Raw genomic sequence first — 14311 nt, 5'->3', positions numbered from 1 at the left:
ATGAAAAAAACTAAATACCTGCCACTTGCCACTTCTCGCTTCACTGAAATCACAGACCCGTTAGATGTGTAACACAATTGCACTTTAACTAAAGTACAAATGTAGTAATATGGAAATCGTATACCAAGCAAAATTATCTGTGCAAATTACAAAAACCATGTGTTGATAAATGTAATGTTCTTTTAAGTAGACATTATGCGTTAACCTGTGTTATCCCGTTACTGCCGAACATCATTTATCAGTATGTAGACCTCATTGATATAGCAATAGCATTATACTTTGCTTAAATAAAGCAACACCACGTTCAGTTACATAGGCTGTACTTGTTCCATCGGCGTTATTCTTGATCCAAATTAGTCAAATACAAGGTTCCATTATGTAGGCCTAATTCGTATCAAACACATTCTTCTTGGCCAAATTCAACATAATTCAAGGTAACATTAAGTAAGCCTAATTCATATCACCGGTATTTTTCTTGCTACCTAATCATCCAGCAGAAGGTGCCATCATCAAGGTCTTTTTTAAACACCAGCGTTATTTTACGAGGCTAACGAGTATCAAGGATAACTTCAAAATCACCAATTCAACATATATCCATTGATATACCATATATGTATCATATAGACATATAAGGCCGTATTCAAATCTGAAACCAGTTAGCATTTACTGTTTGTAACTTGAATCAGTTAAATGCAATTCAAATTAATTAATGAATTAAACTTAGTACCTTGTATTACTTTATAATGGATCTTTATGGACACGCTAGAAAATAAGTGTAATTGAGTTATCAATGTGCGTTTGACTTTCAGCGTGCTTCTCTGGCGAAGAGCTCTGTCGAGGAACCACAGATACTTGTATTCCCAAAACGAGATTCTGTGACGGTCTTCCAGATTGTGAAGGAAATACGGATGAGACCGACTGCTGTACATAGCTTTTAGTTATACCATTTAAAGCTTTTAATTTCAAGCTTTTATTCTAATTTTGATTTTTTTATCTAAATATTTTGTACTTTAATGTTTCTATAGATATCTCAAATATATTGCTAAGCTCTTAAAATCAATATTTAACTTCGTGTGTTTCTATTTTTTTGTTTATTTTGTTTAATTTTTGCCTTTATCATTTTATTCACAAGACTGTGACCTTGCCTCAAACGATAATCTGCATTGTACTAAACGAGGGACAGATTGTACTGGAAGTACATGTAGTAAGTACTGCTAATAATAAGGCTTGTTAATATGTAAATCTTTATCACTGTTGTTGGTTAATTCAGCATATTGTCAACACTTTACATTGATGGATGCGTTCTTATTTTGCCTCTATGCATTAAGTTTGTCTTTTTCTAACAGTACCAAATTATGAATAAATATGATCCTAACAGTTAATACTTGGTACACAGAACCAAAACAATATTAAAATTACTTTGCTTAATTGTTTTATGTACGTACGTCGAGTTCTATATCGGTCAAGCAGCCTGTTTGTCTGTCAATGTATGTCGGCTTAATGGATTCAGATGGTCATTTATTATACTTATTGTAATTTTCATATACGTACATGAGTAGTGACACTGTTGTTTTCTTATTTCCTTTTAGAGTCTTGTAACGAGCTTGGAATGTTTGAATGCATTAACCACGAATGTGTCAACAAGTCTCTACGTTGTGACGGAAAGTCTGACTGCAAGGATGGTACAGATGAATATAAATGTGGTATGTAATATTTGCATTGGCATATGAAGATGTTTTCAATATCTTACGCTCGAAATTTTAAATATCAGTCCAATGTTTAGCGCACAATATTGTTGTTTGGTTAGTAATATTTTAATAACATAAGTTGTACCTGTACTTTATTCTTACGATAAACATATTAAGTAGGGATGCAAACGAATGGCAAAATTAGTATTCGAATATTCGGTATTTTTTTCGATTGAATATTCGAATAGTCGATTACCAAAATACATCTGTTTATGTTGTTGTAAACTATTATTAGTATTCGCTTAAGTAATAGTCAGGGCATTTATACCCTACTTTGTCTTCGCCAATACGCGCCGCGGACCCTGATTTCCCTTAAAGGATTCTGAAATTCCCCATCAAAAAGAAATACATTATGCACAAAAAAAATCGAATAATTTCAATTCCACTGCCTTCATGTTTGTTTTTAACAATTTGAAATTACATGGATTCCTGGTCAAATGGCATTTGCGTAAATAAAGGTTAGGACGAGCAACCTTGCTTTGGGATTGACCTCTATTAAATATAACTATTGAAAAAAACAAACCAACTCGGGAACTAGTAAAATAATAAAACGAAAACATATGTGTACTTTGACTCTTCTATTGTACATCACTAGAAAATACATACTAAACGCTGTACTATACAGTGACATTTCAAAGCACGAGCATTGTATCGAAACATTGAAAACAGTTTAAAGCATACATACGTGTAACTACATTATTGTAGCACGTGCCATTCATATGAGCACGGCAATCTTGAGCAATGTTGCACTGCCAAATATGCAGCCAAGACAACACATTGGTGTGAAGGCCGATTCCTTTAATCCTTATTTGGCAAAGCATTTAAAATTACCGAAAATAAAAGATTGTTTAATAGCCAGTTATTGTAAAATTACGGGGACTTTTTATGGTACCCGACGATGTGTCCCTAATGCCTCATATGGCGCGTGTATAGAGTATTGTCATCACATTCACACCTCTGGCATCATGGGCCAATCGATGTAAAAACAAGACAAACGAACTTTACACACAACAACAGAGTTATAGGAAAAAGGATTTTTATTCTATTTATTCAACAGGTTTTTTCGAATATTCGATTACCGATTTTGACATTCGAATACCAAACGTTTGATCGAATATTGGAAAATTCGTTTGCAATCCTAAATTATTAAGGTTTCAAATATGTACTATACAATACTGGTATCGCTAAAATGTTCCTTTCGAAATATCCAGAAATGTTTCCAATAGTACAATAAAAACTACAGAAAATAAAATCAGTAGTAGAAAATAAATAAACGTTACCCTGTTAAGAGTCACATGACAAGGGTCAGAAGGAATTGTTATTACGCCATCACTACCTGAATGTTTGTAGTAGTACTTATTTGTAATTTGTGTAAAAAGTAAATGAGAAAAAGGGCCAGAATGATAATGCATAAGAGACGCAGATGTAACAAACCACAAATACATCTACAAACACCACAAACTTACCACATACTCATTAAAATAGCTTTATCGTTATATGGGATTACCTTGGAACGGTCAGTGAAACTGAAACATGAGTAAACTTGGCGTTAAAACTTATTTTGTATGGTCATACTTTCACGAGTGTCCCAACTTTTATTGATTTTAATAAAACATATAATTATATATAAAGAGAGAGAGTTTATCAAGTGTAGATAATACAAAAAACAATGTTCATGAACAAAAATTATATTATAGTCTTACATAAGCACTTTAAGTAGATACAGAAGTTTATAATGCTTACGAAAAATCCATATTGTTAGGAATGAAATACTAGTAAGTGAATTTAAAAGCCTATTTATCTTTTTAGTTTTTGTAAACGAGACAGGAGTCCACATTTATCAAAGCGGTGGATTTTCGCCTGTTTGTATAAATGACATTGACAGAGCAGTAGCAGATGGACTGTGTAATCTTGCTGGCAAAGGGTTAGTGCTTTTTCTCCCAATCGGTCGATTTTACATTGCCCGTCTTACGAACGAGAACATGTATAGTTGAGTCATTAAAACAGTAAGTCAAATTTTACTTTTAGTTTTAACAGTATTTATTTCAAACTTACATATATAAGGTTTTTCAACAACAATACAAATAAGGATTGGAAAATAAGTTCATAAAAGCTTTTGTAAATTACTTTTACTTTTGAAACAGTTCCTTTCAAATCCCCTAACTGTAACAACATCATATATTACTTCGACCGATGTCGGAATGCTTATTTAACCCAGATTTGAATAGTCCTGCCTGCCCATTGTTCATATGTATAACCGTAATTGTTTCAATGTTGTAAGGGAAGCTTTAAATGTGGAATTTAAATATCGTTTCAAAGTGAGTGTTGATTGCCATTGCGAAAGTTTGCAATATCAAATTACTTAACTTTCAGAATGATAGCGGCAAATGGCATTCGACACGGCTTATCATTAGTTAATGGCGGAATACTTGTTACATTGTCAACAACTGACATCGCGTATCAGGGTCTACACAGATTCACGTTCGAACACATATCGTAAGCCCATTATTACAATAAAATAGTAGAGTATGCAAATTAGGCATTAGCGGTTAATATTATTCTATGGTAAAGTGAAATAAAACTCGACAAGTTTATATATGTAAAATTTAATTAGAAACATATTTCATGAATTAACCTACCTTTGGTTTGCGAAAAACGTCAATATATCTTGTATTTCTACATTAAAATTGCATCGTGTTGAATGTATTTGCAGGGAGTGTTATCCGTTGCGATTAGAGTGTCAGTATCCAGGTAAATGCAAACAAGTATTTTTTAACATAAGATGTTTTACCTTATATGTACGGTAATTGTACAGTGATATGTATTGATAGCAATGTATACACTTGTTCATCATAATTCTGTCTTCGCAGTAAAATCTTCGAATCGATTTTTTTGTCTATGAATTGCCAAATAATGAGTGAAATTAAGAAAAATAGATTTAAATTTGGAAATGTGCTGATTTGGAACCTTGAAATACTTTTTGGAAATCACTGTCCCAGTTCAAATGGCTGTGTTCATACATCGTTAAACGTACCAATTAAAAAAAAAGCTCATTGTTCCTTTTAAAGTCATATTAAGCTTTTGAAAGAATAATTTATCTTAATTTTACTTTCTTGAAATTAAACACGGTCACGGGGTATTGTTTATTCGCACATCCGTTATCTTTTCCATTAAAAGAATGCGGAACAATCAGCTTTACAGACGAGTTCATACAGCCACAAATTATAAACGGGGAGAAGTCCCTTCTTGGTGCATGGCCTTGGCAGGGAGCACTACGATACACGCACTCCGGTATATGTCCCACGACGCCATGCCACATGTGTGGAATCAGCTATCTTGGAGGACGTTGGGCTCTTACTGCAGCCCATTGTGTGGAAGGAATGTAGGATACAGTTTCCTTATACTATTTACTATGCAAACAGTCTAGTTAACATTCCCCAACGTTCACTTTAAACTCTTTTACTTTGATCGGGTTTTCAATGTTATGTTGTTTTAAATTAATGTTGATCTTTTACTGTTTTATACATGTTTACGACAATCGACTTTTCTGTATGTATCTCTCCTTAAGTCAGATATAAATAAAGTCAACAATTAACTGAGTACTAATACGCCCGTTCAAATAGACGTTTTCACAGAAATCAGCAGAAAGAACAAATATAAGCTTTTATCTATTTATTCGTTAAATAAATTCTCTATGTTTACTTTATTATTGGGAATATTCAATTGACGCATCTTTAAATGTGAATGTGGTCATTGGCATTCTGGATACTGTAATAAGTGCTTATATAGACATTATGATAATAAATAAAATAATGCAAACCATTTGCAGGGGTTCGGAGGTATACGTTTGGTTTGGAGTCACCGATTCTGGAGACAAACTTCAGTCACAAGGACAAGAAATACCTGTAGTTCGGGCCTACCCCCATCATAAATATGAACTATTTGTTTTTGCCGATATTGCCTTGCTGGAACTCGAATACGAACCAAACATTGATAATTTTACACGAACAATTTGCCTTGGTAATGAGGATATGTTGCAAGAAATAATTTCCCAAGAAGAAGATGCCGAATGTTATATTACTGGATATGGAAATCAGGAGGATACGTTTTTTGAATATGGTAAGTCTTGAGCATTGTTACGGTAAATGACGAACAATTATGAGAATTATTAACAATGGACTTTATTATTTTGGAATCATTTTAAAGGCTATAATAAGTAGAAAAATAATATGTTGAAGCTGCAATCTCACAGATTTAGTGATTTGTTTTGTCTTGGAATGAGCCATCTTTTGGGTTAATATCCAACAACCAGTGATATAAGACTGCTGTTTTACATATTTCTGTTCGAAAACTACTGTTTTATGGCTAACCGCGTTACAAACGCTTTAAGACAAAAATCATAAAACATCATTTTTGGAACATAAATATAAAAAACCTGCGATCTGGATTTTGTTAGTAGTCTTTCATTACTCGTTTCCATGCATTTTCGCAAATATTAACATGTTCCAGGACAAGACAAGAAATAAAAAAAATGTCAAAACATTCAATTTGTAGAGTGCTACTTTCAATTTGCCGAAAGAGTTACTACAAATATTTTTCTGCCTTGCAATATATTGCAAAAAATGTTATTTTTAGCGTGTTGAAATAAAAACAAGGTAAAAAATATTTCTTTCGGTCTTTCATCTATTTTATACATATCATGAATGGTCAAGCATTGCCTATTCAAATTGTACAAACATTATATGGGACAACCATGCATAAAAATAAGATTACTATAAATGGGTCAATGATTTGACAAGCTTATTTGTCTATTGACGTATTGGACGAATAAAACGATTGGTATTATATGTTAAAGAATGTTTTGCTGTTTTAACGCTTGATATGTGCCTTAATGCTTGTTCACTATGAAAACATTGCAATATTTATAAAAACGGTATAATTTACTTGTTTCAAATACGCGTACCTTCCAACATTTTCCCCGAAACTTCTTAAGTCCCGTATTACAGAATAATGCTAAGCTCATTTTTTGGGTTTGCCTATTACTATTGTAATATTTACTTCTTTAAGAAGTTGTAAACTGAAAATAAGAATAATATTTAATAAACAATTTTTCGTTAGTCAAAATCAGGTGTTAAGCCTTTTGAAATAAGCGTCCCAATTATGTAAAGCTTAAGCGAATTCGGGAATTAGGGCTGTTCTAGAACCATGATACACAATAATGATTAAATTAATAAAGGTCAAACTGAAGTTCGAGCATGCGATATTACCATTTATACAGTATAATACATATTATATTCATTTTTAAGAATAAGTCGACTATTTACTTAAGTACGAAAACTGCAGTTGAACAATATATCATTACTTTTATTGTCTGATAGGTAATACCCGGGAGGATCTTCGAGAGACGAAAGTTGGAATTGTGGACCCAAAGCTTTGCAGTGATATAGTAAACGGCCAGACGGAGCCTAGAAGACAGGAAATAGGTGTTGACGCTATTTGTGTTGAGAACACCGCTCCGTTTTCGCCATCTTGTAATGTAAGTGCGGTTTAGTTATTTCACTTCGTTGTAGACTTAGTGTATGACTGAAGAATGAACCCTTAATATTTTGTTTTCTATTTGGTTTCATTTACCTGAATACATTTTAGGTTTTTAAGGTGCACAATTTTACTGTATATTAATGAATGGATTATCGGCCTCATACTTGTATTGAGGAAAAACTATATTTGTCAATTTCGGGATAACTTGGAGTCTAGTCCCTTCAATAATAAAAAAACCCATATGTTTCTTGAACAAAATAAAAAGTATTATCGATATTTTGTTTTAAACTAAGGAATATGTAGCCACGTGTATAATAATTGAAAACCAAACCTTACTTATAATGTATGTCTTAGCTAAATGTACAATAAATTTTATTTAAACCAAATGCAAACACAACTGTATATATACTTATTCATAACATAACCGCAAGTTACAAAAACGCATTCTTTCAAAAATATTTTAGGCACAGTTTTTCGCTTATTGAACTGATATTTTAAAGGTAGATGGTCAAAATGGAATTTGTCCAAACTACAGTAAAACAAATATGTAAATGTGAATTTTCTATTTTTAAATTTAGCAACTCAAATCTCATTTATAAATGACACTCGCATGAAGTGATGTTTTCATACTGAGTGTGAACATCTTATGTGCCTTGAAATATAGAATGATTCGGATATGAAATTATTTGAATCAAATCTTTCAAATTTGGAAAAATATAATACACCACCTATCAAGTAGACTCAATTTATTTATTAATATTTACAATTGTTTGCGCTTATTCTTACACTTGCATTCATATTCTGAAAAACGCAACTACTACGTTAAACGTTTATTGCGGGAATGTATAGATGACGTCGCTAAAACAAGTGATATCATTGGCGATGTCGCTGTTCAATAAGCAAAATATATATATAACGTACGCTTATCTTGCATTTCATCAGGCTGCAGTTAGATTTATCCATAGTAGTGTAAATATAAGAACTGAATGTTTTAGAATTGCTGGTCACCTGCGTATGAAAACATTTTATCAGTGCACCTGTATTCATTACGTCTTTCGGACGTTAATATCCATGCACTGACCTAATGTGTTTATAAATCAATGAACCACAGAAGTCAAACATTCAGTTGGTCATAACATTTCGTATCTTTGAAAAGTTTTTGCGATGGGTGCCCTGAATTGTATTACTCCGTCTGCAGATAGAGTTGGGTTCTCTAATAATAGATGTACTTGGGGTTTAACTATGAGTTTATTATTATTTGTTTTATTGTTAAGTTTCCTCAAGTGAATGCATACTTTGATAACGTTTACATTTTGCGTTTTATCTTTATTTAGGATTGGTGGGGTAAGAGTGCGGTTTGTGCACTTGAACTGGTTTAAACCGCAAGAAAATTTACATTTTACTGACCGTTCAAAGGCGGTACCTAACAATCCTTGATAAACATACCTAGTTTTTTATATAAATTATGTATGCACTATGCTGTTTGTGGAGTTTTGTGCTGTTCTTTCATGTTTCTTGTTTGTGATTTTATGTTCTATGTCTTTGGCGTTTACCCAGTGCCATTAAACCGGGTTTATGTTTAAACCTTTTGCTAGTAAGCTTGTTTCTGTAGCTTTTCGCATGAATATTCCTTTGTACCAAATGTTTCTCCATTCAACAGGGTGACAGTGGAGGGCCATTTGTTTGCAGAATGAAGGACGGTTAGAACATTCAGTTTGTTTGTTTTATATTTAAGACTATATTAAGAAAATCAAATAAATGCTGATCAACAATGCAAGTTCTCTTTTTTCTTCTCTTTGAAATCATGGATATTTATTCAGCATTTGAAGCGAAACAGTTGAAATCTTGTATGTAGGTATAAATGTTACATTGCACGTCTTGTATATGTCTTTTGTACTTAAAATACTGGCACCTCGCTATTGAAGTTGGTGGGAGGGCAAAGATAGGAGTGACATGTATATTTATGTTTTGTATTTTTTGAAATAAACTGTCACAACCTGAAAACCTCCACAAACGATAAAAGTATGTATTGCATTGTGTGGATGGTGAAAAACAATGGTGTGGTAGTTAATATCATCTATGAAATAGTATTTTATCGAAATAATTTGATACTTGCCATAATCTAATTCATTGAATATGAGTCTGTATTATATGACGACTCATGACAAATCATATGTCATATATTTCCCTCGTTGGCCCCTATGTGATATCAACAAATTGATTTTACCTCTTTTATCCATGCATGCTTTATAAAGAAAGACAAAACAGGGAGATGGACTTGAACAATAAAATTTTGATTCTTTAACAGAGAACACGGCTAAAGCCAATCTTAAGTTGCGTTGGTAATCTTCACCTACCATTGCCTACAATCAGTAAGGATCGAAGAAGGAATGAAATATATATTTGACTGGGAAAGTGAATATGAACCATTGTGTCATTGAACAGAGTCTATGTTTGATTTCAAAAGATAATAAAAACCAATGTGTCATTAACCAGGGTCTTTAATTGACTTGAAAAGTGAATATCAACTAATGTGTCATTGAACGGGGTCTATATTTGACTTAAAAAGTGAATATCAACCAATGTGTCATTCAACAGGGTCTATATTTGACTTGACAAGATAATAAAAACTAATACGTCTTTGAACAGGGTCTATAATTGACATGAAAAGTGATAGAAACCAATTTGTCATTGACCATGGTCTATATTTGACTTGAAAAGTGAATAGAATCATTGTGTCATTCAACACGGTTTATGTTTGGATTAAGAAGTGAATCGAAACCAGTGTGGCATTCAACAGGGTTTATGTTTTGCTAAAGAAGTGAATAGAAACAAGTGTGGCATTCAACAGGGTTTATGTTTGGCTTTAGAAGTGAATAGAAACCAGTGTGGCATTCAACAGGATTTATGTTTGGCTTGAGAAGTAAATAGAAACCAGTGTGGCATTCAACAGGATTTATGTTTGGCTTGAGAAGTGAATAGAAACCAGTCTGACATGCAACAGGGTTTATGTTTGGCTTGAGAAGTGAATAGAAACCAGTGTGGCATTCAAAAAGGTTTATGTTTGGCTTGAGAAGTAAATGTTTATTTTTAATACTTGTTTTGCGGTTTGGGAACATAATGCAAACATATTATCTGCTTTTGTTTTCTCTACAGGTCGGTTCAAACAATTCGGAGTGACAAGCTGGGGTCTTAGAGGCTGTGACTTAATGGCACCAGCCATTTACACGAATGTTGCCCACCATTTGGAATGGATACAAAACATAACGGGTGAATACTGCTGATGATACTGTAGATTACTGGCCTTTTGCAAGATCCGATTCTCGCTAATTTGGTTTCTGACAGTGTTTCGAGATTTTAAATTCAACATCCCATTATTTATTTAACTAAAACTAGTTAACATTTTGATATTTTATTTAAATTCTTGATCCAATATCAAGTAGAGTTTGAAGGTGAGAAGTGCAATATGGCCCGATAGAGTTTAATTTAGACATCCCAAGCACAATACAATGATTAACATGTCTACTAGATGTTTTAATAGTATTACCTTTTGTACCTTTATTTTTGTTTCCTTACAGGAATTGTGATGACCTGATGCAACTGCACGGAAATATATGTCGTAGCGGTATAGACACTCGTGAACATATACGTAATAGTGTGAATGAGGATTTGCAACACACGATTACACATGTTAATGTGTGGATATAAACATTTACTTATTCATCAAATTATATGTATTCATCAACTCTTTATATTTTTTTACTACACAGATTTTATAATGTTTACTCTTTAGTGTCGTTTTGTTATAGATCTAGATCTACTTAACCATATTTGTTTTGCCTAATATCATTGTACCATGTATTGCTTTTGTTATTAAGTACAAAATGATAAGTGTATATTATATCGTTTCAATGTTTCGTTAAATATTACACTTGTATATTTATAGGTTTAATAGAGCAATCACTACCTTGCGGTGTAAGGAATAATAAATAAAATAGGAATGGTTTGTAAGTACAGCGTTTTGATGCGGGATATATGTTTTATTCGGATTTCACGCGGCGCTTTGTAAAATCAAAATTAGTGAAAATCAGGGAGAGTAAAACATGACATTCCGGATCAAGATACAGTACTAATAAAGATTATATTATATAAATTACTGGATTAAATAACTCAATAAGAACATGATTTTATGATAAATGTTATTTGAATAACGAAGTTTTTTTTGTTTCATAACGTTATTTTAATATCCCACAATGGAAATCGTTGTAACGTGACGTCAGCAGATTGTTATAAACCCGGAATACCGATTTTTGCGATATGCATTGATTGTGGATGAAAAATTGGTAAATAACAAATACAAATATTTTGACTCAATTCAGAGTTGCAAAAATGTAGCTTTATTATATTTCAGAGAGCAATGATTATGGCCTTCACATTAACAAGATGGTCAAAAAACTACAATCAAAATTACAGGCATATATTAATTAGGTAGCCCATGTTCAATTAAATCAATTTTAGATGGCCGGTAAATCAGTTCTATTTTGGTCAAATATAAAAGTCTCGTATGTATTGCCAAGGACTTTAAACTAATTATACCGTCAATTATATTACAAACAAGCATTTTTTTGTGTTGACAAATTGCACAATTGGCCACCTCTAGTCCGATTGCAGCATGGATAAAGTATAAAAATACAAACTTCAATTTCAATATCTGTAATGTATTTCGGTCAATTGTATTCATAGTATTCGGCGAGCTTTACCGTTTAGAATATTACCAGAATGGCAAGGATGCATGAACATATAACTTTATCAGCAATAACACGATGGAAGGAATAGCTGATTTGTAGGTCCAGAGCCTAAAGATGGGGTTACCGCCACGGAAAGTACAGCGAGAAAACGGATTTGCACTGTACGGTTAAACCAGTTGTCTAATAATTAGAGATTTATACATGACAAAAATATTACAATCTGACGAAATGTTTCATATGTTTTCTTAATCTCGTTTCTGTTGCCAAAAATAAAGTGCTGACTGCTGCCAATACTCATCGTACGTGTCTGCAATCTAATACCGTAATGCCCTAAAATTGTCCGGCATATTGAGTTAAAGTAGGTCATTGCCGAAAACACGTATTGCGGACTTTCAACACTATAAACAATATAAGTAAGTAATAATGCGAAATGAGACTAGTTACATTAAAGAAACAGAGTTAAGAAAGCTTGACTATGTAGCTATGAATAAACTAAGATACAAATAAAAATAAACAAATGCAGGCTTTGCCTTACGCTTAATATAAATTCTCCTTGTTTAGGCAATCAATTTATTGCTGAAAAGAGTTCGTAAGTCCATTTCTACAAGTTACCGGCGGGAAACAACTGTCAGAATCCCAGCGCTAAGTAAAACTATTGTTATATTTTATAACCCTGGGTCGTATTAATGATTTTTTTGAAACTCATGAGAAAAGCTTTTATTTTGTTATAAATATAATGCAGCATTCAGCATTATAACTATATTTGTAGCCTTTGAAAGCCGTTTTTAAGCATCTTTGGCGTTATAGCGAGTTTTTGGGTTAAAGTTGCCCTTACAGGCTTTTACAGAAGAGTCTAAAGCAGCGAACAACTTCAAGTACTAAACGGACAACCATGGCGCCATACTTGTCTAAGATTTTATATATATACATATCGAGTCGATAAAGGCGGATTCATTTCATTTGTCACCTGTGTTATTGCCGAATTAACTTCCGCCTTCCATTTGCTTATTACGCAAAGGAATACTAATTTGGTAACGAGAAAGAAATCTCAAAAAGGCGAAGATGTGAAGGTACATTATAGTATGTTAAACTGCACACAGATAGCCTATGTAGATATTAAAGGCAAAAACATTGTAGAAAATAGTTCTTATAAAGTCTTTTTTTGTTTTTGTTAGTGATAAGTCATTCGTTTGTTGCAAATCAGTTTGAGAATACATTAACCATATAAACGCCAATATACTATGTCAACAGACAGATATGGATGTAGTACTGATGTTACATTAAACCCGATAATGTAAATTTCGATCAGGGCAGGAAATACATGTTCGAATTGTTTTGCATGCTTGTAGATTTTAAAATAATTCTTTAGAAAGATGTCAATTTACGATTCTTTATTTCACGTCAGAAGTATAAATACAATTTCACTGTGATATAAATTCATGTTCTGAACTACATTGTACAAGACACATGAAGTGGCGCCTTGCTGCCCGTGGATCAACTGGCAAATGATGTGTGAGCATTGCATTACTCAGAGCGGAAATGTCTATAAGGTGTGCAGGAATAAGTCTGGGTGATAATAATAATAATTTAGGCCTATGTTACCACACATTCTCCTGCTCGGCCAAAAGAAAGTCACAGGCCAGATAAACTTTCCTGTATTCAATCATGCCCCAAATACACTCACAAAACCAGCATACTCTCGCCAGAACTGACCTCTGCCAAATAATCCAGGAGCTTTCCTTACAAAATGTTAAAAGGAAATTATTTCAAAAGCCTGCAAACAACTTCTTTGAAACAAAGCATGCTGGTTGCAATGTATGTCAATCTTTAAAAATGCGTACTCCAATCCCAATATAAACTAATTTCTTCACATTAAAATAATATAATTTAACATCTTAAATGTAGTTTTTGCTCTTTTTAAAAAAGAGTTTTTTCATAAAAAGTCTATTTTTAGAGCAAGCAAATGTGATTGAGTACTTGAAAAACAACAAAAATATGTTGATTTCATTTTCAATTTTGATGTAGAATATTAGTTCTTTGGCATCTTGACCAAGTTTTTAATCGATATATTCTATGACATAATTCTCTTTTTAAAAGTTAAAGTACAAACGATTTTGAATAATTCTGATTTTATATGGTAAAATGAGTTGAGATTGTGATTGAGATTTTACTTAGTATGTTCGTGATATTGAGGCCAGGTCTTAAACACGACCAACGGCCCTCTCCAAAAATCCTTGCCATACATTTTTAGCATTTCTCAACATTTAGCATTAGTAT

The 14311-nt window shown here is 32.7% G+C and overlaps 1 protein-coding gene across 1 annotated transcript in view; it reads left to right on the top strand.

The window, feature by feature from the left end:
- Nucleotides 1-14311, top strand: part of LOC128240004 (uncharacterized) — a 136786-nt gene that overhangs the window by 121330 nt on the left and 1145 nt on the right. Inside the window, exons 89-100 of the mRNA XM_052956480.1 lie at nucleotides 810-923; nucleotides 1133-1204; nucleotides 1590-1703; nucleotides 3558-3672; nucleotides 4122-4244; nucleotides 4462-4499; nucleotides 4926-5130; nucleotides 5578-5867; nucleotides 7127-7284; nucleotides 8947-8986; nucleotides 10443-10556; nucleotides 10865-13584. Of these exons, the coding sequence (XP_052812440.1) occupies nucleotides 810-923; nucleotides 1133-1204; nucleotides 1590-1703; nucleotides 3558-3672; nucleotides 4122-4244; nucleotides 4462-4499; nucleotides 4926-5130; nucleotides 5578-5867; nucleotides 7127-7284; nucleotides 8947-8986; nucleotides 10443-10556; nucleotides 10865-10881 (1400 nt within the window). The 3' untranslated portion in view covers nucleotides 10882-13584. The remainder of the gene's footprint in view (nucleotides 1-809; nucleotides 924-1132; nucleotides 1205-1589; nucleotides 1704-3557; nucleotides 3673-4121; nucleotides 4245-4461; nucleotides 4500-4925; nucleotides 5131-5577; nucleotides 5868-7126; nucleotides 7285-8946; nucleotides 8987-10442; nucleotides 10557-10864; nucleotides 13585-14311) is intronic.

Source organism: Mya arenaria, chromosome 7 (genome assembly GCF_026914265.1).
Source record: "Mya arenaria isolate MELC-2E11 chromosome 7, ASM2691426v1".
NCBI classification, from domain to species: Eukaryota; Metazoa; Mollusca; class Bivalvia; order Myida; family Myidae; genus Mya; species Mya arenaria.
Note: the sequence above shows the minus strand (reverse complement) of the source record. Positions and strands in the feature narration are given on the sequence as shown.